The 26,828-nt window shown below is 48.0% G+C and overlaps 1 protein-coding gene across 1 annotated transcript; it reads left to right on the top strand.

Annotated features, from left to right (window-relative positions):
• The first annotated feature begins 3,947 nt into the window (after positions 1–3,947).
• Positions 3,948–19,915, top strand: LOC130377595 (palmdelphin-like). Its single transcript, XM_056584749.1, has 8 exons — positions 3,948–4,201; positions 13,819–13,870; positions 14,965–15,045; positions 15,214–15,344; positions 16,920–17,034; positions 17,772–17,796; positions 17,991–18,107; positions 18,274–19,915. Exons 1-8 carry the CDS (start codon positions 4,182–4,184, stop codon positions 19,473–19,475), a joined length of 1,743 nt encoding a protein of 580 aa, XP_056440724.1. The 5' UTR covers positions 3,948–4,181; the 3' UTR covers positions 19,476–19,915.
• Positions 19,916–26,828: the final 6,913 nt, after the last annotated feature.

Below are 26,828 nucleotides of genomic sequence, written 5' to 3'. Positions count from 1 at the left end.
CTCCGGACACAAGGTTAAATTATAATCACAGCACACTTGAGCTGAAGTCGTATCTCCTCAAATCCAAACTCGTACGACACTTACTTCTTCTGCTTTTTGTTTCACTCTCACTACACCTCCACCTCCACCTCCAACACCTCCAGCACCATCCCCACCACCACTACCAACAGCACCACCGCCTCCACCACCACCACTTTTAACAGCACCACCACTACCAACCCCTCTACCTCCACCTCCACCACCTCAACCTCCACCTCAACTTCCACTATTCCGCCTCCACCTACAGTGCTACAACCACCACCTCCACCAGGGCCTCCAGCACCACCACCACCACCACCGCCACCTCCACCTGTTGCAAAAAACACATTTCTCCTACGGGGATTAATAAAGTTGTGTCAAATCTTCTAATCTAATCTATCCACCACCTCGACCTCGACCACCTCCCCTCATTTGCAAACTCCAGCCAGCGATCGAAAAGCAATGACACGTGTGTGTGTGTGTGTGTGTGTGTGTGTGTGTGTGTGTGTGTGTGTGTGTGTGTATCTAAGAGTTATTTCAGTGTTTCTTTCTGAGCTCACCAGTCAACCATCCCTACTTTAAGTCTGCAGTCGACGCGTCAGCGAGAAGACAAACCGAGGAGGCATGTGACCCCCCCCCCCCCCACACCCGAACCCCCGCGACAATGACTTGACCTTCTCATCCATCTGTCAGACATTCCTCATCCGCTCACTCACAGAGAACTGAGTGAGACTCGGATTCACCCTGACACAAGAGTGGGGGTAAATACCCCGTCCCACACTGCACACACACACACACACCCACACCCACACACACGCCCACCCACACACACACACACACACACACACACGCACACACCCACACACTCTCTCACACACACACACACACACACACACACACACACACACACACACCCACGCCCACACACACACCCACGCCCACACCCACCCACACACTCTCACACACACACACACACACACACACACACACACACACACACACACACACACACACACACACACACACACACACACACACACACACAGACACACACACACACAGACACACCAATGCATACACAGACACACACTCACACACAGACACACACAAACACACACACACACAGACAAACTCAAACACAGACACACACACACACACACACACACACTCACACATAGACACACACACAACAAACACACACAAACACACACATTTGAGTTGTGACTCAGAAGCGACCCCATCCCTGTAGTTAAAGTTGACAGAATGTGAGTGGGTAGGAGGCCATTCTGACACGCACACCGCTCTCCCAGCACACAAACACACACACACACACATGAACATGCCCATCAGGCCTGTTCAGACCCCCAGCAACAATGAGGACACATTTCCATTCATTAGCATGCGAGCTGGGAATGTGGCGAGCTGCTCTGGTTTCTCTGAAGGAGACTGAGTCCATGTTGGTCTGACTCACCCATTGTTGTCCCCTGCTGCTGCTATGTGTTTACTGAGATGGAGAGATAGATCGAGAGAGAGAGAGAGAGAGAGAGAGAGAGAGAGAGAGAGAGAGAGAGAGAGAGAGAGAGAGAGAGACGGAGAGACGGAGAGCCGGGGAGAGATAGAGAGGCCCTAACTCTTCTCAGGTTTTTTTTAAGAGTTTTGAGAAATTGAGCTATAGTTTCAGAAAACGTGTTTGAACGATTGAGAAAAACTGCAATGAAGTTTTTCACAAGAGCCATCATCTCTCAATCATCCTCTGTTGAGGTGTAGACCCCCTAACTATCTCGTGGTCCGATATCCAACAATCAGCAGGGATCTGTTGGGCTCACTTCCTTTTTTTGCATTTGTGTATGGACACTATCTTTAGACTGAGAGAGAGAGAGAGAGAGAGAGAGAGAGAGAGAGAGAGAGAGAGAGAGAGAGAGAGAGAGAGAGAGAGAGAGAGAGAAGAGCTAGAGAGAGAGAGAGAGAGAGAGAGAGACGGGGAGAGAGAGAGAAGTTGCCATGGTAACGAGAGTATCTGCCTAGCAGAGCTCAGATTCTGGAGTTAACCGGTGTTTCACTGATGATGATGATGATGACCATGAAGATGATGATGATGACGATGTGGAGGAGGGAAAAGGGTGCTGAGGAGGGAAAAGGGTGCTGAGGATGTGATGATTGAGGGGAAATCTTTCCCCTTCTCACTGAGGGTGGTGTATGAGGCTGTTGTATTGCTCCTTAAATCCCCCATAATGCAGAGAGACCATCCCTGATCTTCCACATTCTGATGTGACCGAGGTCACATCTCCCCTTGACCTATGTCCAAAACTCTTGTTAATTCACCATCCAATGACAGAAATCATTGTTCTTTGGAGGCACCAGTTTGATTTGAGAAGATGTGGTGTGTGATTAATAGGTGAAATTATATATATATATATCATTTTACCTATGGCTGTCTCCATACCCTTGGCGGTCAAATGATACTCGGTTAACTCATACATGAACCTGTCCTTATTGTGTGCAGGAATGTACAGCCTGTACCTCCTGCTTAGCACACTGTACATTCAGAGCTGATGTCAGAGTCAGAGTCATTACCCTTGCTGGGTTCTTCAGCCGTTCCCTGCCCACTCTCACTCCACTTCTAAAAACGTCCACAGACACACACATTCAATTTAATATATTTAGTCTTTGACTACGCTGCCGCTTGTGAATCGTTGGTTGCAAATAAAGCATGAAATCTAACCAATGGGGAGGGCCTTTGAAGAAGAACATAGGGGAGTTACGCCATAAAGGGCATAACGAAGTGACACAGAAAAACATGTAGTGTAGATGACGCCCCGTATGAACTGTATTGTCAGCTCATGCATCTCTGAGCGGACCTTTGATGCTAAATACAGACAGGATCACACACCGGTAGTATGTCAGCCTAACGTTCTGTACATGTCCATTACTGCCAGAGACAGCTGGCTACACACACACACACACACACACACACACACACACACACACACACACACACACACACACACACACACACACACACACACACACACACACACACACACACACACACACACTCATACATACATAAATACAGTAAACACACCTTAGTTCACAAACTTCATGTACAGTTGAAACACACAGTCAATGGTCAATGTTCAATGAACACAATGTTCAATGTATGTTGCAAGGTTATTTTGTGTCTGTGTATGTGTTGGTGTGTGTGTGTGTTAGTAGTTTGTGCATGCGTGCGTGTGTTCATGTGTGTGTGTGTGTTTGTGTGTGTGTGTGTGTGTGTGTGTGTGTGTGTGTGTGTGTGTGTGTGTGTGTGTGTGTGTGTGTGTGTGTGTGTGTGTGTGTGTGTGTGTGTGACCGCATGTGCATGTTGGTGTGTGTTTGTGTGTGCGTTGGTGTATCTGTGCGAGTTTGTGTATGTGTGTGCATGAGATTGTGTGTGTGCTGCGTGCGTGCGTGTGTCTGTGCGTGCGTGCGTGTGTCTGTGCGTGTGTGTGTGGGTGGTTAAGTGGGTGGTTTGGAGCAGTTGTTTGACAGAGTTATGCCTGCACATGGCTGAGCAGCTCTCTGCCAGAACATAGAGAGAGTGAGAGAGAGGGAAAGAGAGAGAGATTGACAGAAAGAAAGAGTGAGCGAGAAGGTGGGAGGGAGAGAGAGAGAGAGAGAGAGAGAGAGAGAGAGAGAGAGAGAGAGAGAGAGAGAGAGAGAGAGAGAGAGAGAGAGAGAGAGAGAGAGATTGACAGAAAGAAAGAGTGAGCGAGAAGGTGGGAGGGAGAGAGAGAGAGATAGAGAGATAGTGAGAGAGAGAGAGAGAGAGAGAGAGAGAGAGAGAGAGAGAGAGAGAGAGAGAGAGAGAGAGAGAGAGAGAGAGAAGGTGGGAGTTAGATGAGGGGGGGGGGTGTAAAGAGGAGCCTCCCAGTGAATAGCTAGCTCAGTCTCAGCCACACACAAACACACACTCACACACACACTGCCTACCTGCTCTGCAACTCCCACAGCAGTAATGCTGGACTCCAAATCTCTGTGCACAGTACACTGAGCAGTGTCTTCTAGCACACACACACACACACACACACACACATACACACACACGCACACACACACACACACACACAGCTTGTTGAGGGACATACAGCGGCGGCGTGGTGACAGACCCCAGTGATCAGGACATGGACCGGACGCAGGAACAGTGAGTCTCAATCTTTTCCTTCTTTTCAGTGTCGGCTCTGTTCTGTTTGCCGTCTTGCCGGCTCAGCCCCAGTCTAGTCTGCTAATCCTCTTAAACACACTATTTGAGGCTAATGGGCTTTCCCTGCACTTGGTAAGCTGCTGTTAGTTTCAGAAAACAAGCAGGACCCTGACAACCTTACTTTCTGTGATGCTGGAGAGTGATGTGGAGAGTGAGGCTGGAGAGTGAGACTGGAGGGTGAGCCTGGAGAGGGAGGCTGGAGAGTGAGGCTGGAGGGTGAGACTGGAGAGTGAGGCTGGAGAGTTATGCTGGAGAGTGGCTTGAGAGTGATGTGGAGGGTGATGATGGAGAGTGAGGCTAGAGTCATACTGTAGGGTGATGCTGGAGAGCGAGGCTAGAGTCATACTGTAGGGTGATGCTGGAGAGCGAGGCTAGAGTCATACTGTAGGGTGATGCTGGAGAGCGAGGCTAGAGTCATACTGTAGGGAGATGATGGAGAGCGAGGCTAGAGTCATACTGTAGGGAGATGATGGAGAGTGAGGCTAGAGAGTCATACTGTAGGGTGATGATGGAGAGTGAGGCTAGAGTCATACTGTAGGGTGATGATGGAGAGTGAGGCTAGAGAGTCATACTGTAGGGAGATGATGGAGAGCGAGGCTAGAGAGTCATACTGTAGGGTGATGATGGAGAGCGAGGCTAGAGTCATACTGTAGGGTGATGATGGAGAGCGAGGCTAGAGAGTCATACTGTAGGGAGATGATGGAGAGTGAGGCTAGAGAGTCATACTGTAGGGTGATGATGGAGAGCGAGGCTAGAGTCATACTGTAGGGTGATGATGGAGAGTGAGGCTAGAGTCATACTGTAGGGAGACGATGGAGAGTGAGGCTAGAGAGTCATACTGTAGGGAGATGATGGAGAGTGAGGCTAGAGAGTCATACTGTAGGGTGATGATGGAGAGTGAGGCTAGAGAGTCATACTGTAGGGTGATGATGGAGAGCGAGGCTAGAGAGTCATACTGTAGGGAGATGATGGAGAGTGAGGCTAGAGAGTCATACTGTAGGGAGATGATGGAGAGTGAGGCTAGAGAGTCATACTGTAGGGAGATGATGGAGAGCGAGGCTAGAGAGTCATACTGTAGGGAGATGATGGAGAGCGAGGCTAGAGAGTCATACTGTAGGGTGATGATGGAGAGTGAGGCTAGAGAGTCATACTGTAGGGAGATGATGGAGAGTGAGGCTAGAGAGTCATACTGTAGGGTGATGATGGAGAGCGAGGCTAGAGAGTCATACTGTAGGGAGATGATGGAGAGTGAGGAAGGAGAGTGACGCTGGAGAGTTACGCTGGGGATTGTTGCCGGAGAGTGATGTGGAGAGTGGCTGCGTTATGCTGGGGAGTGAGGCAAGAGAGTGATGGACGTGTGTCTCCATCCTGTATTGATCCTTGTCGCACCTCATCTATATTAGATATTGGAAGGTGTCGGCTGTTCTGTCCTGCATCACGGTCACCAGATGCCAGCATAATGCATATTGTCTGTGTTGTGCAACAGTAGCCCTACAGTTCAAGATGTGTTTATCTTTTTGCATGATGTAGACCTACACAGAAAAGCAAAGCTGGGTTCTCTAAAGTCCCGTCATGCCAGCCTGTAGAACTAGTACATACTACTCTACATCTCCTAAAGGAGTCCACTAGAACGTAGACCTACATCTCATCAAGGAGTCTAGTGTAGTAGAACTTGGACCTTACGCACTGGGAGCTAAACTAAAGGTCTGGTGATGAGTAGAGGAGTGACCCTTAACTACAGGTCTAGTGATGAAGGTAAGGCAGAGAGGTTGTCCCCGTGGTTCCCTGGTCCCTGTGGTTCAGTAAGCTCCTGATTCAGTGAGGTGTTTCCTGTCCCAGCAGGGGTCCAGGATGAACGGGCGGTTTAGTGAGCACTTTCACTGGGAGTTAAACACTGACCAACAGAGACTTCGGTCCGTACTACATAAACACACACACACACACACGCACACCACACACACACACACACACACACACACACACACACACACACACACACACACACACACACACACACACACACACACACACACACACACGCGCGCGCACACACACACACACACACACACACACACACACACACACACACACACACACACACACACACACACACACACACACACACACACACACTGACACACACATACACACAAATACACACAAGCACACACACACATACACTCAACAATATCTAATCATGTTAATTCTGTCCTTTTTGTTTGTAATGACATCTGCTGTTATTCCAAATGCTTTTTGTTGTTGTGCAAACTTGACTACATGACCATCCTGATTAGACACAATCTATAGCTGTGTTTGTATTTCATTTCAATGTATTTGTAATTTAAATAACTTTGACTTTTAGATGGTTCACAGCACTCCTCTCAATATTCATGATTTTACACACGGGTGTACTTTGAATATTCATTAACCGAGCGCAGCACACACACAAACACACACACACACATAAACACATAAACACACAGACACACCCGACAGGCACACACACACAAACACATACACACCACAGGCAGACACACACAAACACGACACACACACGGACACTCACACCTACACAACAGGCACACAAAAACAAACACGACACACACGCACAAACACACACACACACCTTCTCCTCAGCACTCACACCCCGTTAGAGCAGCCAATGGGGTGAGACTGGAATGTCACTACCACCCTCTAGAACGCCCTTTCTGTCGTTGACACTTGTTTATCATCCTCCTGTCATGCAAGGGCTCATCTGTTGGTGTTCAGTACAGAAACACAAAACCAGAGACATCCCTAGTCCTAGTACCAGAGACATTACTAGTTCTCAAGAGACACTAGTCCTAAAACAAGAAACACTAGTCCTAAAACAAGAGACAATAGTCCTAAAACAAGGCACAACACTAGTCCTAAAAACAGAGACAATATTCCTTAAACAAGAGACCTTATTAGTACTAAAACAAGATACCACATTAGTACTAAAACAAGAGACACTAGTCCTAAAACAAGAGACATTAGTTCTAAAGCAAGAGATACTAGCCCTAAAACAATAGATACTAGCCGTAAAACAAGAGACAACACTAGTACTAAAACAAGAGACACTAGTCCTAAAACAAGAGACATTAGTTCTAAAGCAAGAGATACTAGCCCTAAAACAATAGATACTAGACCGAGACAACACTAGTACTAAAACAAGAGACACCGTTCCTGAAACAAGAAACCACATTATTCCAACATAACGTGACATATTTGGAAAGTTAAGGGATTCCAAATATTTGAAATGTTTTGGACTTGTTATACTCTTGCTTAGCATTCGTCTAGTCTCTGAATAGAAAGAACATTGTGATGAAGTCAATACGCACAGTGTATACTGATGTTTGATGTGTAAGGAAACACACTGTGTTTTCTGTAATGTAAAAGCACAGTGTATACTGATGTGTAATAAAACACACTGTGTTCTCTCTGGGATACTTGGACAGGAAGGAAGTGAATGATACAAAACAATAGTATTAGCAAATAAATTATTAAAGAGCAGCCTCCTAGCTATTTTTAACCACAGGAACAAACGAAAGTACACAATGAACTTACTGTCGTAAAGGTGGCATCAGAAATAGAACATTTAATAGTGTGTCGTCAGCGGAGAACAATCCGATTCATGTGCGATCCGACGATCACCGTGTAGGAACTCAGAGGAGGGCTCCGCATGGGGCAGCCTCACACATTGTTCACAACAAACGCAGGATATCTGCAGGAAGAAAGTAAGACTTGTGTAAAAATAAAGAAAAACGATTCATCATGTTAATGCCAATTATAGGGATAATAAGAAATAATAAGGTTAATAACTTAATGCTTACAATAATGGTAATAATAATAATAATAATAATAATAATAATAATAATAATAATAATAATGATTATAATAATAATACAAAAACTATCTTTTGAATAAGAGTGTTTAATGATTTGGTCTCTGGACGCTACAGGTTCTGAGTTGAGCCACCTGAAGCTCTTCGTTAGAATCCATCAGATCTGATGGAGGAGGATCAGGAAGATGGAGACCAGGGTGGTGGTGTGTGTGGGGGGGGGGCAGACCGGCTTACCTCCTCAAGGACCCACTGGAGGCAGCCTGGGGACCACGTGGTCGTCCCAGGTTAACCCCTCCACGACCTCTCAGGGCCCGACCTCTCAGGGCCCGACCTCTCAGGGCCCGACCTCTCAGGGCGTGACCTGTTTCTCCAGGGCTTTCCTCAGTTAATCCCACCGGGGTCAGAGGAGCTCAACAGACTCCATGGTGCTGCACCACCAGCGGAACCTCTAGACCCCACAATCTGAGGAACATGTGGGGACCCGTGCCTCAACCCTAACCCTGGGTGTGGACCCTACCCCAACCCTAACACTGGGTGATGACCGTACCCCAACCCTAACACTGGGTGATGACCGTACCTCAACCCTAACCCTGGGTGTGGACCGTACCCCAACCCTAACCCTGGGTGTGGACCGTACCCCAACCCTAACCCTGGGTGTGGACCGTACCCCAACCCTAACCCTGTGTGTGGACCGTACCCCATCCCTAACCCTGGGTGTGGACCGTACCCCAACCCTAACCCTTTGGAGCAGCTGTTGAAATGGTTGTCTTCATCTGTCGTAGAACCTCCAAACCCCACCCACCCCCCCCCAAATCTCTGAGGTAAGAGATTTGTGTCTTACCTCACTGCTCTGTGCACCATGATGTCACACACACACACACACACACACACACACACACACACACACACACACACACACACACACACACACACACACACACGCACACTCATACAAACACAAAAGCACACATACGCATGCACACACTGTACACTGTACAAGCGCAAAGACAAACGTAGAGTCAGACAGAGAGACAAACAGTCAGACAGACAGACACACACACACACGCACACAAACAGACAGACCGACAGACAGACAGACAGACAGACAGGCCGACAGGCAGACAGACAGACAGGCGTACAGGGCTAGTGAGTGCGACCAGGCCGGTGTACGGCTGGGAGAGCTGACTCTATTTTCAGCGCTGCAGGAGGCAGGATCAGGGTGACAACAGGTGGGGGGGGGGCGGACTGACCTTCATCTGGCACAGCATGGACCCCCCCCAGACTAACCCATATACCCCAACACGTGGACCCAGCACATAGAACCAGCACATGGACCCAGTACACAGAGATCCAGTACATAGGAGTAGAATCTCAGACAGTCTAAAAATGGGGAGAAAGTTGAGTGGGAACAGAGAATGTTTGCGCCCATCCAGAAGGTCGTACACTGTTTTAACTGCTGGTTGCCATGGTAACCTGGCCTCACCAAGTGCCCGTAAAGGTCCGCTGTGATTGTGAAAAAAAGTGTACAGGTGCGGTGGTTAAGAGCTGTAGTTTGAGTGTCATTGGGGGTAAATGCCGTCGCCGTTCACCAGCGAGGAGCGGGAAACATCTCTGTTCTAGTGGGCGGGGCCAGGACAGGGCTCCCCTTATTGGTTCTGGGACTCCATCTTTCCTGCCAATCACGTTTGTACGACAAGAGGCAGGGAGGGGGGCAGCTGAAAGGGCGTTTGGTGGTTGTTGATCATCTGGCTCCTCCTCTCCTCTCCGGAGGACTGCAGCGTCCTTCCTTCCACCGCTGTTAACCTGACCCGAGGCTCTTCTGAGTCTGCTCACAGGTTTCGTCTGTCTTGTCAACAGACAATTAAAACACACCTTCAACTGCTCATAGACTTCCATTGTAGTAACGATCCACACAGAGAACACGCACAACACCACAACCAGCCTATGGCCTCAAACGTACCGAGAGAGTCTTTAAAACTCTTTGGCTTTAGAGGGATCTCACGTCCTGTTTCCTATTGGACGGCTGGCCAGAGACCCGGGCTGGGTCAGCAGCCCCACCCCCTCAGTCTGTGGCTCCGCCTCTACTGCTCCTCAGTTTAAATCAGCCTCTGTCTAACCGCCCCATCCCTTCAGGTCCAATCACACGCCTCCGTGTACCTGCCTGTTTGACCCTTCCTCAGAGATGCCTTCATGTTTCTCCTCCTCTCTCACTGCCGTTGTTTTACACACCCAGCCCATCTGACCATCATCCATTCATCTGTCCACCATCCTTTAATCCGTCCATCATTTATTCATCTGTCCATCATCCATCCATCTGGCCATCATCCATTCATCTGTCCATCACCCATCTATCTATCTATGATGAGTATGGTTCAATGAGTTCTATAGCCAGTGTATCTCTGGGACGTGGAGGTAAGGCTTAGCCTTCTCTCATCCTCCCTGCCCAGATTCCAGACCACTTAAAGGTGACATATTATACCACCTGGTGTGAGTGTGATTAGCCGTAACAAGCCGTTTTGAAAATCGGCCTCTTCTGACATCATAGATGGATGTGTTGTTACGGCTAATCACGCTCACACCTGGTGGCATAATATGTTGACTTTAATCCATGCATCTGACCTGAGGATCTTCTGAAAGGTTAAAATCACAGTCAATCACATAAAGTTCAAGTTATTCTCTGTGTTAGAGGAGGGTTTAGGGTTATTTTAGCATCATATAAATCTCTGTGTTAGAGGCGGGTTAAGGGTTATGTTAGTGTCATGTTATTCTCTGTGTTAGAGGCGGGTTAAGGGTTATGTTAGTGTCATGTTATTCTCTGTGTTAGAGGCGGGTTAAGGGTTACGTTAGTGTCATGTTATTCTCTGTGTTAGAGGAGGGTTAAGGGTTCTGTTAGCTTGTTATTCTGTGTGTTGTCTGCTTAGGGTTCTGTTCTTCCATGTGTTGTGTGCTCTAGGGTTCTGTTATTCTGTGTGTTGGGTGCTTTAGGGTTCTGTTGTTCCATGTGCTGTGTGCTTTAGGGTTCTGTTGTTCCATGTGTTGTGTGCTTTAGGGTTCTGTTGTTCCATGTGCTGTGTGCTTTGGGGTTCTGTTGTTCCATGTGCTGTGTGCTTTAGGGTTCTGTTGTTCCATATGTTGTGTGCTTTAGGGTTATGTTGTTCCATGTGTTGTGTGCTTTAGGGTTCTGTTGTTCCATGTGTTGTGTGCTTTAGGGTTCTGTTGTTCCATGTGTTGTGTGCTTTAGGGTTCTGTTGTTCTGTGTGTTGGGTCCTTTAGGGTTCTGTTGTTCCATGTGTTGTGTGCTCTAGGGTTCCGTTATTCTGTGTGTTGCGTGCTTTAGGGTTCTGCGGTGTTCTGGAGAAGCTGTGGTGAGTGGGCGAGGCTTGACAGATTTGAGGTGGCCGTGTGAGGGGGAGTTCAGTGTGGAGGAAGAGGCTTTTGAATATGCAGCGCAGTATAATGCACTTATGCATTCATGCCTCATTGTGATGATAATACTAATATAAATGGAGTTGGATTCCATCTTTGTGTGAGACTGTTGTGTGCGACGAGCATACAAACAAAGAAGAGGGAAAACAACTATGAAATCATTCATATTCATTCATTCACTGTGCTGAAATATAGGGCATTCCATTTATAGTTTTATATCTTTCTCTAATTTAACATCATACACCTGCTTAAACATCAGCATTAATCCAACTTGATTCACTCATCAATTCTATATTTTTCTTGTCTACAGTCTTGTCTACGGTTTCAGTGAATTCGTGAAATCATTTGGAAGGCATCGATGTTGACCCGCCAATAGGAATGATGCACTACCAATGAGAGGGGAAGCATCCACTGGTGGAAAATAGATGATGGACAGTCAGCGAGGTTCAGGGTTCTTGAACAAAAGCATGTCAGCAATGTTTTGTTTTATTCTGTGTTTCCTAAGCAGCATCTGCCTTGCTAGGTTCTCTTTGTTTAACCCCTGGTACCATGTGATCATCAAGACCATTGTTTAGCGGGTGTGTGTGTGTGTGTGTGTTGCTTTGTGGGGACCTGGTCAAGGTGGGGGGGGGGGGGGGGAGTACTCCAGTTACACAGACGTAGAAGAGGTTTGAAACACAAATGAACGTCTCACACACACACACACACACACACACACACACACACACACACACACACACACACACACACACACACACACACACACACACACACACACACACACGGCAACACACACACACACACACACACACACACACACCCTCCCAGAGGAGGAGTAGTTCGGTGATCCGCTCCATGCGTTGATTTGAACGGCCCCTGACCTTGGGGGGGGGGGGGGGTTCTACTGGCCGGGGTCCGGTCCGCGGACAGACCGGATCCAGCTGTTGGGTTCTAGGTGTGAGACCCGGATATCAACAGGGTCATTTAGCTCTAGTATACAACAAATCCCCTCTGAATGAAGTATTGAAGGCCTTGAAGGACATTCATTCCTACATTTAGGTCAGTAGAGTTGTTGTTGCTTTCGTCTTTGTCACACTAAATTGGTTCTCTGCACTAAAAATAAAACTAGAAATGGACCATGTTTGCCTTCCTCTTTGATCAAGCCAAGGTTTAAGTCTTTATTTTAGCTAATGCATGGTGATTAAGGTCCTTTAGGGATATGGGAGTGTGGATTCATTAACATCAGGCCTCGTTAACTGGTTGCTGTGTGAGTATAAGTCCAGTGTACCACCCTTGCAGTTAATAACGTTAACAGGAAAGAACAACCACACGTTGATTTAGCACGTTACCTTTTGTGTGTTCATGGTGGAGTTAAAGGTTGTCCCAAATGTATTCTTGTATTCAAATGTATTCTCTCAATAACCTACTGAACAGAAACACACTTGGCTGGGATCGTTTATCAAGAAAAAGAAAAGAAGATTGCAGTCGTGCTCGGCAGTGGTTGGAAGTAATAAACCTAGAGAAGTCCCCCTCTGGCAGCTGGGTTATTGTTCCTCCTCATATGTCTCCTGCTGTTCTACAAGCTAATAGCATGTGCTAGGTCAGGAAATTCAGATTAACGATGTGCCTGTTCTATTTCTAGTCATTCATTCTTACATGCATGATGAAAGGGATGTCAATGCAAACATATTTCTATGTACTTTATGTACAGGCCGTCGGAACTCATCCTGTTTATTTTTAGCGGGTTCCTCCCATCCCCATGTCCCTCCTGCCTCCCCTTTACACCTCCTGGTTTCTCCCCAGCACCTCCTCCCAGCCCAAGGAGCCTTCTGGAAACAGTTTTGCTGCTTCGGTTGCGATGTGAAGACACTCAAGTGTGTTTGTTATTCAGTCAAACGTTTCACATGAGCCACTCAATCAACAGTTGGATTGACGACCAATAGCAGCCAGTGTTTGGGAAGTGGGCGGGACACCAAGAACTCTCAGCCAATCAACAGCCTGTGGTGGATGAATGTGAAGGAGGAACCAATCAACCAGTATAGTCACAGAATGATACATTTACACAGGAATGAATGATGATTTTAGATATGAATATCCATGTGTGCAAATGCCAGTGCTCCTGTTTGTGTCCGTTCCTTGAATCCGGCCCGCCTGTCTGTGTATTCTCGGTAAAGCGTGCGGGGAATCTGTATCTCTGATGACCCGCCCCTGCCTGAGAAACCACAACTTACTTCTGGACTAACAAATCCCTCCCTCTCTGATCCAGGGTCAGCATGGAGGAATCAGAGCTGCTGAAGGAGAGGATCCAGGCCATCACAGTAAGTGACCATCGCTGCTACTGGGTCATCCCACACACACACTGGGAGGTCATCAGTATAGGTAGGCCCATCCCAGTAAGGGACCATCGCTGCCACTGGTTCGTCCCACTCACACACTTGGGGTTCACCAGTATAGGTAGGCCCATCACAGTAAGTGACCATCGCTGCCACTGGTTCGTCCCACTCACACAGTGGGGTGTGTCCAGAAATGGTCAACAATTCTTGGATGAGACTCCTCACTGACACTGGGATTAGACCCCTCCCACTGGGACCGGGCCCCTCCCACTGTCTTCAAACAGAGGAAGTCAGCGAAGTAGAACGCCAGGTCACTATTAATACCAGGGACGTCACCAGGGCGATCCCCTTTCACAAAAGATTAGCGCCACACTCATCGTGGATGGATTAGTTATAGTTCACCACTGAGCCACACAACCTCTGTCCACCGGCCCGCCAGGTATAACAATCTGTACTGCAGGGGTTCATCTGGGAACACCAACGTTGCGTCATTGATATCGATAAATAACAACCTTGAAGATGGACAGGGGAGTCATCATAGGACAACACAGGGGACAGATGAGTCATCATAGGACAACACAGGGGACAGAGGAGTCATCATAGGACAACACAGACGTCGCTCATAACACAGACTCTGGGTTACTTAGAGCAGACCAAGAGTTAGCGTCAGAGTGAAGTACCTCTGTTGTTCCACCATGGTGCCTCTGAACTGGGCTTCACGCAGGCAGGCTTGTGTGGGCCTTGCGTTTGATGCCTGGGCTAATGTTGAAGGGTTGTAGGCATATGGAACAGGTGCACACATGTGTTGACGGACACACACACAAGGTGTCCACTGACAGTAGGTACATGAGGCCCGGTCGTAGGGGTCTGCTTGTTCCATAAACAGCTTGTGGCCTTCACCCTGGGGTGCTGCCAAGTTCTAGAGGATCTTGTTGATTTGATTAACGACCTCGTTGACGAGCAGCAGTCAGCGAGCGATGTCTGAGGCCGCGATGTGAAACATTTGCAGGTGTAATATGTTCCATGGCGTGTGCAGTCGCAATAACGTCCTCACTCTTTGATTTTTACGCCCTCTACAGGACAAGAGGAGAGTGCAGGAGGACATTGCCAAGAAGAGGAGACTAATCGAGGAGGAGAAGTTACAACTTCAGTACATAAAGGTGCTCTTGAGTAATATATATTTACATCTACATAAAATATCGGAACATATGTATTAAAGGCAAAAAATATAGCAAAGTGAAAAGTCAAACTATATACAGAGACGGGTTAAAGAAGTGTGAGGTGCTGCTTCAGAATGAGGCCTGGACCTGAACCCGGTTCTCCTGCAGAAGAAGGCTCTGAGGGAGCAGTGGCTGATGGACGGCCTGAGTCCGCAGACCGGGGAGGATCTGGAGGCGCAGCGGCTGCAGGCCCAGGGGGAGCAGGAGCAGACCGTCCAGCTGCAGAGCAACATCGACAGGTACGGCAGGTCCACCTCGCTGGGTGCTGGTGTAGAGCTGGTCCACCTCACGGGTACAGCAGGTCCACCTCGCTGGGTTCTGGTGTAGAGCTGGTCCACCTCACGGGTACAGCGGGTCCACCTCACTGGGGGCTGGTCTGAATCAGTCATCCGTTCACATTAGAGGTGGTATACACCTACGAAACACAAATTTGCTCAGGCGATATGACTGGTTTCCTATGCTCCTTGAATGTGTTGGTTTCAGCTGAAACGGCTCACTGGGACTGCTTTTTGCCTTGAGTTGGGAAAGGGCAGAATACATTGGACAACAAGTCGCAGTGAAGGCACTCTCTCCCTCCACCCTTTTAGTGTCCATTAGTAGTTGACCACAAGCCATCAGAAAGCAACATGCACCCTTCAGTGCCTCCATGCATGTCCCAGAGTGGCCCAGCCTGGGAGAGTATGCCAGTATAATGAGCTGTTCGGTATTCCGTGTCATCCTCACTCGCAGCCTGTGGGGTTAGGAGGAGGCTAGCTGGTGGCAGGTAGGATTAGGACGCCCACTACTTTCACCTACTTAAGGCCTGGCTGGGAGTTCTGAGTATCAGTCACTCAAACATCCTCAGACATTCATCCCAACAGTCTTTTATGTAACAGGGCTTCTCCCCCAGAGATCCTCTGTCTGGGAAGGGAACGCCAGCTAAACACAATCATCCAATCAGGCTCGGTGGACAGATCCATGATGGCTTCCACAGGGATGGAACCACATAGGGGGGGCTGGGTTCGGGCTTCAAGGGAGGCTGGGTTAGGCTGTAGAAATGGCTGGGTTTAGCTGTAGCAAAGGCTGGGTTTAGGATGGGTTTAGCTGTAGGGGAGGCTGGGTTTAGCTGTAGGGGAAGCTGGGTTCAGCTGTAGAGAAGGCTGGGTTTTGGCTGTTGAAATAAGGGCTCTATAGGCATGAGCTGGTATACTGTCACCTCTGAGTCCATGCCTGTTGTGCTGTCAGAGCGAACAGGGCCCTGTTTCCTGTCAACGGGTGGATTATCTGGAGAGAGCATCTCAACAGGGTGGGCCCGCTGGCTGCTGAGCCCAGGAGCTTTGCTGGGGTGTGAGGCCCAATGTCCTTTGAGCGGAACCGAAAAGCCCTTCAGATCAGACACACAATGGGACAATGTGGGGGGGGGGAAATGTCCCTCTTAACACCTGGCTGAAACATCCCATTATCCCAGGAAATGGGGTTGGAAAGATAACCTCTCCCTGGAGGCAAAAAAAAGGATTTCAAATAACAGCAAAGGAATCAAACTTAATTGCAAATCCAAAGTCACAAAATGCTCTCATCTGCTCTGCGGTATTTTGTATCTTTACTTATCTTTACTATCTTTGTCAGCTAATTTCGCCATCCGTTTTTAATATTTCGTTAGCAGTACTGCCTCAGTCCATGCAGAGTGATAGCTTCTGATTGTTTTTCCCCGAGCCTCCAGTGACTCACTCCATTCATGGTCTATCCATCATCGTTCATTATGTTTCCAGAGCACTGCTGCAGAGGCGGTGTGCACGCCGTTGTATTATCCCCTGATGCATTCTCTCCTCCCACAGAATAGAGAAGGAGATCGAAGACCTGGAAACCCACGAGCTGAACATCTCCGCCAATGAAGAAGTGATCCTGAAGCGCTTGAAAGAGGTTGAGAGGACAGCCGAGGACATCATAAAGGTAGGCCTGCTGTCTTCCGACCTTCCTCTTCTTTGTGCGCAGAGATTGCTGTGCTTTCCTTTGCCCTTTAACACTTGCTGTGTGTGTACAATATGAATTAGGCGTCACTTCCTTGTACAAGAATGGATTTAAAACCTTGAACCCAAAATCCAAATACAAAAATGCATGAGGTGGAAATGCATGTCTTGTGCATATGAGTTCTAATCGCAAAGGAAACTAACAAGCTAACATCCTAACTGTCAACACTGTCGCCTAACAAACCTTCTCAGCCTGCGGCAAACTATGCAACATGCTTTGGCGTTCTAGAAAGATGCTTTTCTGGGGCCAGTGTGTGGGCGTGCTGTATTCACCAGCTGATGGGCTCTGGGCATGCTGTGCACTAATATGAGCGCACACACAAACATACACACACACACACACACACGCACACACACACACACACTCGCACACACGCACACACACACACACACACACACACACACACACACACACACACACACACACACACACACACACACACACACACACACACACACACACACACGGCTTGCTCTCCATTTCCTTTTACCTGCTGCCTGTATTTCAAGACGCGAGAAGGAAGAGGAGTGGCATGGTTAACTTGTGGATGCTAACACCTAACACCGACTCGACCTTAAGCTGCACCCTTTCATGTGATTTTGGACCTCCTTCTTCTCCACTCTGGAACTGATCCTAAGCTTCTATATCTTCACACACAGGAGCTAAACGCAGGGTTCAATGAAGGTAAAGGTCAACTTTTTTTATCCTTAATTTCCTTTGGCTTTCAACATTTGTACCCAAATATTTCACAATGTCAATTTATTTTTTAGATAATTTTTAAAGTATACTAATACCGAACGATACTGAGCACAGTATATATTTATACTATGATTGAGAAATAAGTAAGTTGGTTTCCACTCACAGATCCAACTTTGCAGTTTCAGGTCTCATCCCTCCAACTCCGGTGACTCTGTCTGATCCGCTGCCTGCCGTCTCACCACCTCCAAGAACCCGAACCCCACAAAGAGAGGTTGACGATGGGGAATCCAAGAGAGGTACATATGCTGCCGGATCTCTTCACCGTGATGCAAACTATTCATGTGGGTACAGATTGGGAAAAGCGTTCATTTGAAATGGCAAGGCAAGATCTCTTTAGCTGAAGTAACGTGGTCTCTCAGGTCTCAGGTTATAGATCTTAACCTAAGAGTTCTGTTCCTCCAGCTACCTTTGCGATGGAGATCAGCGTGGAACACGATCCCCGGACCGGAGAGAGTCACGTGGTTGCCATGTCAACCATCACCCCAGACGACGCCCAGGAGAAAGGAGTCAAGGTGTACGACGACGGCCGGAAGTCTGTGTACGCGCTAAACCACGCCCACCAAAAGAGTGAGACGGAAGGACCCGAGGAAATGACCCAGTCAGAGGTAGACGAACTTCTCAGCCAGGCCATGGACAAAGAGGTGCCCAGCGAAGTTCAATACCACCAGCCTGTATACTCTAAGTCTACATCCAACCAAAGTAACAGTAGGCCATCCACACCCAGGACCCCCAGCAAAACACCCCGGCAGACCCCCACCCCCACCGCCCGCAGCCCGTCCACCTGCCTGGCCCAGGATGGAGCTCAGAGTCTTGTAGAAGGTGGCCTCGACCGATATCATGTTGGTTCAAAGGGCCCATGCAGCCCCGTCCCTTCACAGCTTCCAAGGGAAGGAGCCCGGAGCTGTGAGGAGATCGCTCAGCAGTGCTCGTCTTACATTCCAAACCAGGCCCAGGCCCAAGACTCACAGCCTCGGTCCCACAAACCAAAGCTCCCCAGCGGCCAGGCTGGCTCCCCTGTTCCCAATGCAGTGACACTGGTTTCAGTGACCGCCCGGTCCGAGGGGGTCCCCATTCAACCGGTCTACAGGGGCGACGACAGGTCCGGTCCTCACACACAGTCCGGTCTTCATACTCCGGATGCAGTGACGGACCACAGGGGGTCACCCTGCTATCAGGAGAGCGAGGCTTCGCTGAACGACTTCACCGAAATCACGGAGGACTTTGAGGAAGAGCCGGTCACCATGATCTTCATGGGCTTCAAGAACGCCGAAGAGGCGAAGGACGAGGAAGAGGACTTCCAGGCTGAGCTGGTGATGATCTGCAACAGTGACGAAGAAGAAGACGACGAGGATCAAGGCTTCAAGAGGGACCAGGAGGAGGACCGGAGTGGGAGTCTTTCCTATCATCCGCAGGGATACAGCAGCAAGGTCTTCTGTCCTCGAGTCGGTGTGGCCAAAGTGTCGGGTGATTTGGCGCTGAATGAGGGCATCTGCACAAACTGTGAAGACATACTTCCACTCAAGCCGACCTTCATCCACAAGCCTGGCAAGAATGGCTCCTGCCTGGACAGACAGCAACAACCTACGTCCACCTGGAAGAGATGATGGGCATTTTTTTAACTTTTTTTTTTTTTTTTGTTCTATACTTCATCTTATCCTTCTTTATCTATTCTAAGTGCCTTAATACCTACAGAGACCTTCTTGTCAACCAATATAACAACCATTTACCCGAGAGTGCCTTTGTTTTTATTTGGTTCAGTTCAACTACTTTCTCAGAGACAGCTTGGTTTCGCTGCCATCTACTGGTGTTATTAAGTAATGCCGTTTTGATTGAAACTGTAATTATGACCGCTAACTGTAAAACCCAACTAATATATTTAATAAAAATATACATTATTTCATCAAATATGGTGCATCAAAGTTTATATTTCACTACTTATACTTTAAATACGATTCATGAACTAAAAGTGTTGTGTTTTTTTTGTGTTTGTGTGTTCGTGTGTCTGCGCATATGCACATTATCAGAGGAATTTAAGGTTTCATGTTAAAACACATTTACATATGGGTTCAGTGCGTCCGTCTCTCGCCCCATCTCTTAAACAACGTTAGATAACACCTTACACGTAATTTTTAAGATTTTATATAACAGCAATTACATTATGTAAGAGGAGCTTTTTAGTCAAATGAGAACCCAAGGCTTCTGAAAGGCTCGGATAGCTTGTGAAAGAACGATTCGTAGGCTAAGGAGATATATGCTTCATGGAACATCACTGTATAATTTTCTACTAAATTCAATCAGCAATGTCTGAACATGTGAAAATCAAAGAAAGAAAAATAACACAGAGACTGATCTGTGTATCAAGCCTCACAAGTTCCACTCTAAATTGCGTCACACAGTGTCTGTTTATCAATCCTCATGAGTTGCACATTCCAACTTGTGACATTGTGTCTGTGTATCAATCCTCATTAGTTACACACTACATATTGTCATACTGTTTATCAATCCTCATGAGTTACACAATGGATGGGAAACAATGAAAAGAACCATAGGGATGGATTAATATTGCGTGAAAGGATGAGGTGTGTTTCCTCTGATGACTTTAATACGGTGACCTTGCTTTGAGCTTAGAAATCACGGTCTGTTTTAGCATATAAGTTATTTTATCCCAGGTACATATACAATTACAATTAGGGCATTTAGCAGACGCTTTTATCCGAAGCGACTTACATCGGTTAATACACACATTGACGGCAGAGTCAACCATGCAAGGCGACAGCCAGCTCGTCAGGAGCAGTTAGGGTTAAGTGTCTTGCTCAGGGACACATCAACACTCAGCTAGGATACACCTTTATACATCTACACACACACACACACACACACACACACACACACACACACACACACACACACACACACACACACACACACACACACACACACACACACACACACACACACCTTCACACCTTATATACACCTGTATCAACTACACACACACACACACACACACACCTACATAAACCTATCCACACCGATACACACATACCTATAGGTGTATGTATGTGCATGTAGGTGCATGTAGGTGTATAGATGTATGTAGGTGTGTGCAGGTGAGTGTAGATGTGTGTATGTGTAGGCAGGTGTGTATAGCTATGTATAGGTGTGTATAGCTATGTATAGGTGTGTAGAAGTGTGTGCATAGGTGTGTTTAGGTGTATGTAAGTGTATATAGGTGTATATAGGTGTATGCAGGTGTATGCTGTATGTAGGTGTGTATAGGTGTATAAAAGTGCGTATAGGTGTGTGTATAGGTGTAGGTGTAGGACTCAGCACGTGCGTCCCTGTATATTCAAAACCAAGTCCTCTATTGGCTGCTTGGAGTGGAGAACACACCCTCCTTACACCACCTCATCAGCCTCCACCACCTCCCCCACCTCCCCCCTCCCTCCACACGCGACAGCCGGTCGGGGCGGATGGTGGTGAGGTCTGTGTGCAGTGCAGCGCGCGGACAGAGAGCCTCCCTGTCTCCCCCTGTCTCCCCCCATTCCGCGGGAACGACTCCAGCAGGTAGGTGGCGTGACGGGACCTCCGCGGTACTCGTTCTGTGGGCCGCCTGCTCGGTGACGGTGACGGTGTATCAACCGTCCCAGTGTGGGTTGTAGCGGTGCGGTCTTGGCGCGGGAGGAGACGAGTCGAGTGGAGGGACGAGGGGGGTGCGCAGCGCGAGAGGAAGCGCTCATTGAGCTGCGGGACAGGGGCGCGCGCGTGTGTTCGTGTGTCAGTGCGCGCGCGGCTTTATCGCGGTCGGCATGGATACCTATTCGCTAGATTTTTTTTGTGTAAGTGTAATTCCATTTTAAATACCAATTGGTGGATAGCAGCATCGTTGATTTTTTTTTAATGATAATTATAAAATAAAAATGTGTATTTTTTAAAAATGTGTATAAAAATGTAACCGCAAAAACACAGTAAAACATGTTTAAAACATAGATAATGTCCACAGATCTATGCATGCATTATTTCTGAAAAGTGCGCACTAGGTGATAATCAAAGTCTCCAGAGCATCTAAATCAGTCTCCCCTTCTCCTCCTCACTGCTAAGACATCCTGTCCGTTGGGTGGTTGAGACAAACGGCGTCTCTTGTGGAGTGCGCGGACACACTAGTGTGTTGCATGTGATGTGTGCGTTGTTTGGTTCCTGAACACACGTGTCGGTTTTCGATTTGGGGGAAAGTGCAGAGAATGCAATCTCAACACACGGCAGTGTCTCTGTTGCTCGTCGGACGGTTTGGCCCGGGTTGATGTGTCGCTGGCTGTGTTTCTGTATTTGTGTGTGAGCAAGAGATCTGCCATGATGAAAGGGATCGAAAGCATGTGAGCGGTTTGAGAGAGAGAGAGAGAGAGAGAGAGAGAGAGAGAGAGGAGAGAGAGAGAGAAGAGAGAGAGAGAGAGAGAGAGAGAGAGAGAGAGAGAGAGAGAGAGAGAGAGAGAGAGAGAGAGAGAGAGCCTCACTCATGAGCGTTCAGCCTTCACAGCCTTACGTCCTTTACAGACACACTGATCCCAGAGCTGCTAAACATCTCCACCGTCATAGCCTTATGTCCTCGCTACAGACATCCCAGAGCTCCAACACATCCAGTCAGACCCTCAGTTAAGCTCCAAGACCCCCAGTCAGTGTCTCAGACTTTCAGTAATGCTCCAATATGCATGCATTTAGGATAAGCGCAATGAAAACACACATTTCCATGAAGAATGATATAAGTGTACATAATGTAATGTGGTACAAATATGTTATATTATTATTATTATTATTATTATTAATAAGATGGGTCGTATCGTATCTACCTTCACAGCATCTGATCACCAAGGTCTGGACTTTGAGGGGGGTCACAAAGAGGATCTAACTAATATGAAAGATTCACATGGAATTATCAAGCATGTGAAAAGGATAAGCTTGAATATTGCCATTTATTTCTTGAAACAATGTGTCCCCATGAAGGTTTCCCATTTGAGTACCCATATACAGGGCTGGTAAACTGGTCTGGTTGAGAGCTATGGCACTGATTGGCTGAGTGGCCTCAGGGCTCCCATCTCCATCAGCAACCTCATTCTAATGACATATCCTCTAATACTTCCCCACACACACACACACACACACACACACACACACACACACACACACACACACACACACACACACACACACACACACACACACACACACACACACACACACACACACACACACAAACTGGCAGGATGTGTGTGCATGAAGAAGGTTTGGGCTTTGCACATGTTTCCATTCATGAGCCTGGACATGCAGCAATAGCCTGGACCTAGCAGCATTACCCTGGACCTAGCAGCATTAGCCTGGACTTAGCAGCATTAGCCTGCAGTGGGTTTGGATATGATCTCCCTCTTGATGCTGTACTGCAGGCTAGTGGTAGGTACAGCTTTACAGCTTAGCTAGGTGCTAATGAATGGCTAAACAGTGTTGCTTGCCATCAAAGGACAATTCCGGTTTTTTGAACATTGAGCCCCCTTTCTGTTTTGTCTAGGATGAAATAGCGTTGTTAACACCAAAACTTTTGAATATTGGTCCTGTCTCGAATATTTGTAATTTCGAATTGCCCCTACCTGCTTCACAATGGCTGGCTATGGGCATTCACAAACACCCCTGAACGTTTGTTATCAGATATGTGAAACTCATCGAGTGGATAGTGGTGTTCGTTGATGTTTTGTAGCGAAATACAGTTTCCGTCGTGTTTTATTTGGCATTTTGTAAATGAAACAGAGACCGGAACCGGAAACGGAAATGGAGAGTGGATGTAGTCTTTTCACTCAGTTTTCCGTATCAACAGTAGGGCTAGAACCGAGCGAAAAGACTACAACCACCTCACCTTTCCGTTTCTGGTAGGGAAACGGAAAGCTCCACATTAATCAGCTATCGACACATTAATCAGCTATCGACCTGTTTCTCCTTACCCTTGGAAGTTATTTAATTGGATCAAGGCTGAGGCTCACTGCGATGATTAACTACAGATATGTATCACAGAACTACAAGAGCTTCCTAACATAAAATTATACTCTCTGTTATGTATTACAGAACTGAAAGAGTCTCCTAACATTATATTACACTGTCTGTTAAGTATTACAGAACTACAAGATACTCCTAACAGAACATGATACTGTCTTTATACATTTTGTCTCCTTAATGTGATGGATATATTTAAGATGCGTATCACGGTACAGAAGAAGGACCATGGAGGCTGGAGGCTGGGTTGAGGCTGGGTAGAGGGTTTGGTTGGAGGCTGTGTGGTGCCTGGTCCGGGTGAGTTGGAGGAGACTGAAGCTACAGCTGAGCTCAGCACTAAGTACCAGTTCTGGTTGCCATGGCACTGAAACTGTCATTGCAGACTGAGATTCAGTAGCTGTGTGTGTGTGTGTGTGTGTGTGTGTGTGTGTGTGTGTGTGTGTGTGTGTGTGTGTGTGTGTGTGGTGTGTGTGTGTGTGTGTGTGTGTGTGTGTGTGTGTGTGTGTGTGTGTGTGTGTGTGTGTGTGTGTGTGTGGTAAGGGAACAAGATGTCCCCTCCACATTTTGAAAGGCATATTTGTCACGTGGTGATTTAGACATCCATACCCTTCATCAAGTCACTCAAACATGACAGGGCAGAATACAGTAAGAGGGTGGACTAGATAAAAGTTGAAAGGGTTGAAAGGATAAAGAACAAGTATTTTTGACAGTGTGTTCCCATCTTCTGAGAGGAGTGAGACATATACACACGAGAAGAGGGGCAGATAAACACCAGAGAAGTGAGACAGATACACACCAGAGGAGTGAGACAGATACACACCAGAGGAGTGAGACAGATACACACCAGAGGAGTGAGACAGATAGACACCAGAGGAGAGACAGATCATAAGAGAGGAGAGACAGATTCCAGGAGAAGGATGAGACAGATGCACAGGAGCGGAGTGAGACAGATACACACCAGAGGAATGAGACAGATACACACCAGAGGAGTGAGACAGATACACACCAGAGGAGTGAGACAGATAGACACCAGAGGAGAGACAGATCATAGGAGAGGAGAGACAGATTCCAGGAGAAGGACGAGACAGATGCACAGGAGCGGAGTGAGACAGATACACACCAGAGGATGAGACAGATACACACCAGAGGAGTGAGACAGATACACACCAGAGGAGTGAGACAGATACACACCAGAGGAATGAGACAGATAGACACCAGAGGAGAGACAGATCATAGGAGAGGAGAGACAGATTCCAGGAGAAGGACGAGACAGATGCACAGGAGCGGAGTGAAACAGATACACACCAGAGGAATGAGACAGATACACACTAGAGGAGAGACAGACTCTATATAGAGAGGGGTAATTAAAGGCGTTATTTCCAGTGACAGCTGACCCCTATCTATCTGCACCCCCCCCCCCCCCCCCTCCAACCAGAGCCCTATTACAGAAGCGGTGCTGATGCAGCGCCCGGTTACCCCCCCCCTCAGACCTGTGGGCGGAGGGGGGGGGGGGGGCAGATACACTCCGCTCTCGGAGATAATCAGTGAGGGACACAAAGTCGTCAGGAATGGAGTGGAAATCAAGTGACTAAATATAGTGAGAGGGACGAGGTAGAGTCTCCATCCCTGCTGAGTCCACCACGGGGAGGGCTCTGAGGGACAGAAGGCAATATGTCCAAATCGACCTCACCATGGTAGAGTCAGGATACAACAGACTGCGTAGGATTAGGAGGTTGTGTGTGTGAGTGGGCTGGCAGATATTGGTGAACGGGAAAAAAGCCAGGCTAAGCTTCTGTAAAGCCACTGGCCAACACTGGCCAGACGGCATGACCTCATACCAGCCCGGTTCACACAGGACCTCAGACCAGAACGGTCCACACAGGACCTCAGACCAGAACGGTCCACACAGGACCTCAGACCAGACCGGTCCACACAGGACCTCAGAGCAGAACGGTCTACACAGGACCTCAGACCAGAACGGTCCACACAGGACCTCAGACCAGAACGGTCCACACAGGACCTCAGACCAGAACGGTCCACACAGGACTTCAGACCAGAACGGTCCACAGCCATTATGTACAGGTTGTAAACCTGTATGCCTATGTTATGTACAGGTTGTACATATGTAGGCCTGTTTGGATGTAGGCATACTAAAGAGTTGCTTTGACCACCAGAGTGATCTCTGAGATCGAGCCGTGAGTACGTGTGATGCCAGACCTCGCAGCCCAGTCAGGAAACAGTTTGCCTCTTGCTTTGTGTGGCTGTGTGTGGTTGTGCGTGGCTGTGTGATGTTGTGTGTAGTTGTGTGCGGTTGTGCATAGTTGTATGGAGTTGTGTGCGGCTGTGTGTAGTTACGTGTGGTTGTGCGTAATTGTGTGTGGTTGTCTGTGGCTGTGTGCGCCTGTGTGTGGTTGCGTGTGTGTCCTTGAGTGAGCGTTTCAGCTCGCCCCCCTCCACACCGCCCCCACCCCCCCCCCCCCCCCCCCCCCGCGCTCCTTATCACGGAGAGCACTTCAGCGAGCGGTGATCAGGCTAGTGCCCGTGTGTACGTGTGATAACATTTGTACGTGTGTAGCTTTGTGTGTCTGTCTGCTGTGCGTGTGCGCATGTGTGCGTGCATGTGTGTGTCTGTGTTGCACTCGTGTGCCTGTTGCCTGTGTGTGTTGCATGCCTGTATGTGTGTTGCACGGGCGTGTGCGTGTCTCATCTACAGGGTCTCTAGAGGGTGCGTGGGTTGGTCTTGTGTAGCAGCACTCAGCCGCCGGACTGAGTCGTATTAAAGCACCGCAGCTCATCAGGGGAAATACTTTAGACTGCACGGCAGTAGTAAACAAAGACTGTTGAGTGATATAGAACGAGTGATATAACGTGATGCTGTCCTCCACATGATCAAATATGAATGATTCTGATAATAGCAGGGCCTC

The sequence above is a fragment of the Gadus chalcogrammus genome, chromosome 23 (genome assembly GCF_026213295.1).
Source record: "Gadus chalcogrammus isolate NIFS_2021 chromosome 23, NIFS_Gcha_1.0, whole genome shotgun sequence".
Classification (NCBI taxonomy): domain Eukaryota; kingdom Metazoa; phylum Chordata; class Actinopteri; order Gadiformes; family Gadidae; genus Gadus; species Gadus chalcogrammus.
The sequence above is the reverse complement of the archived record's forward strand: the minus strand, read 5'-3'. Positions and strand labels throughout refer to the sequence as shown.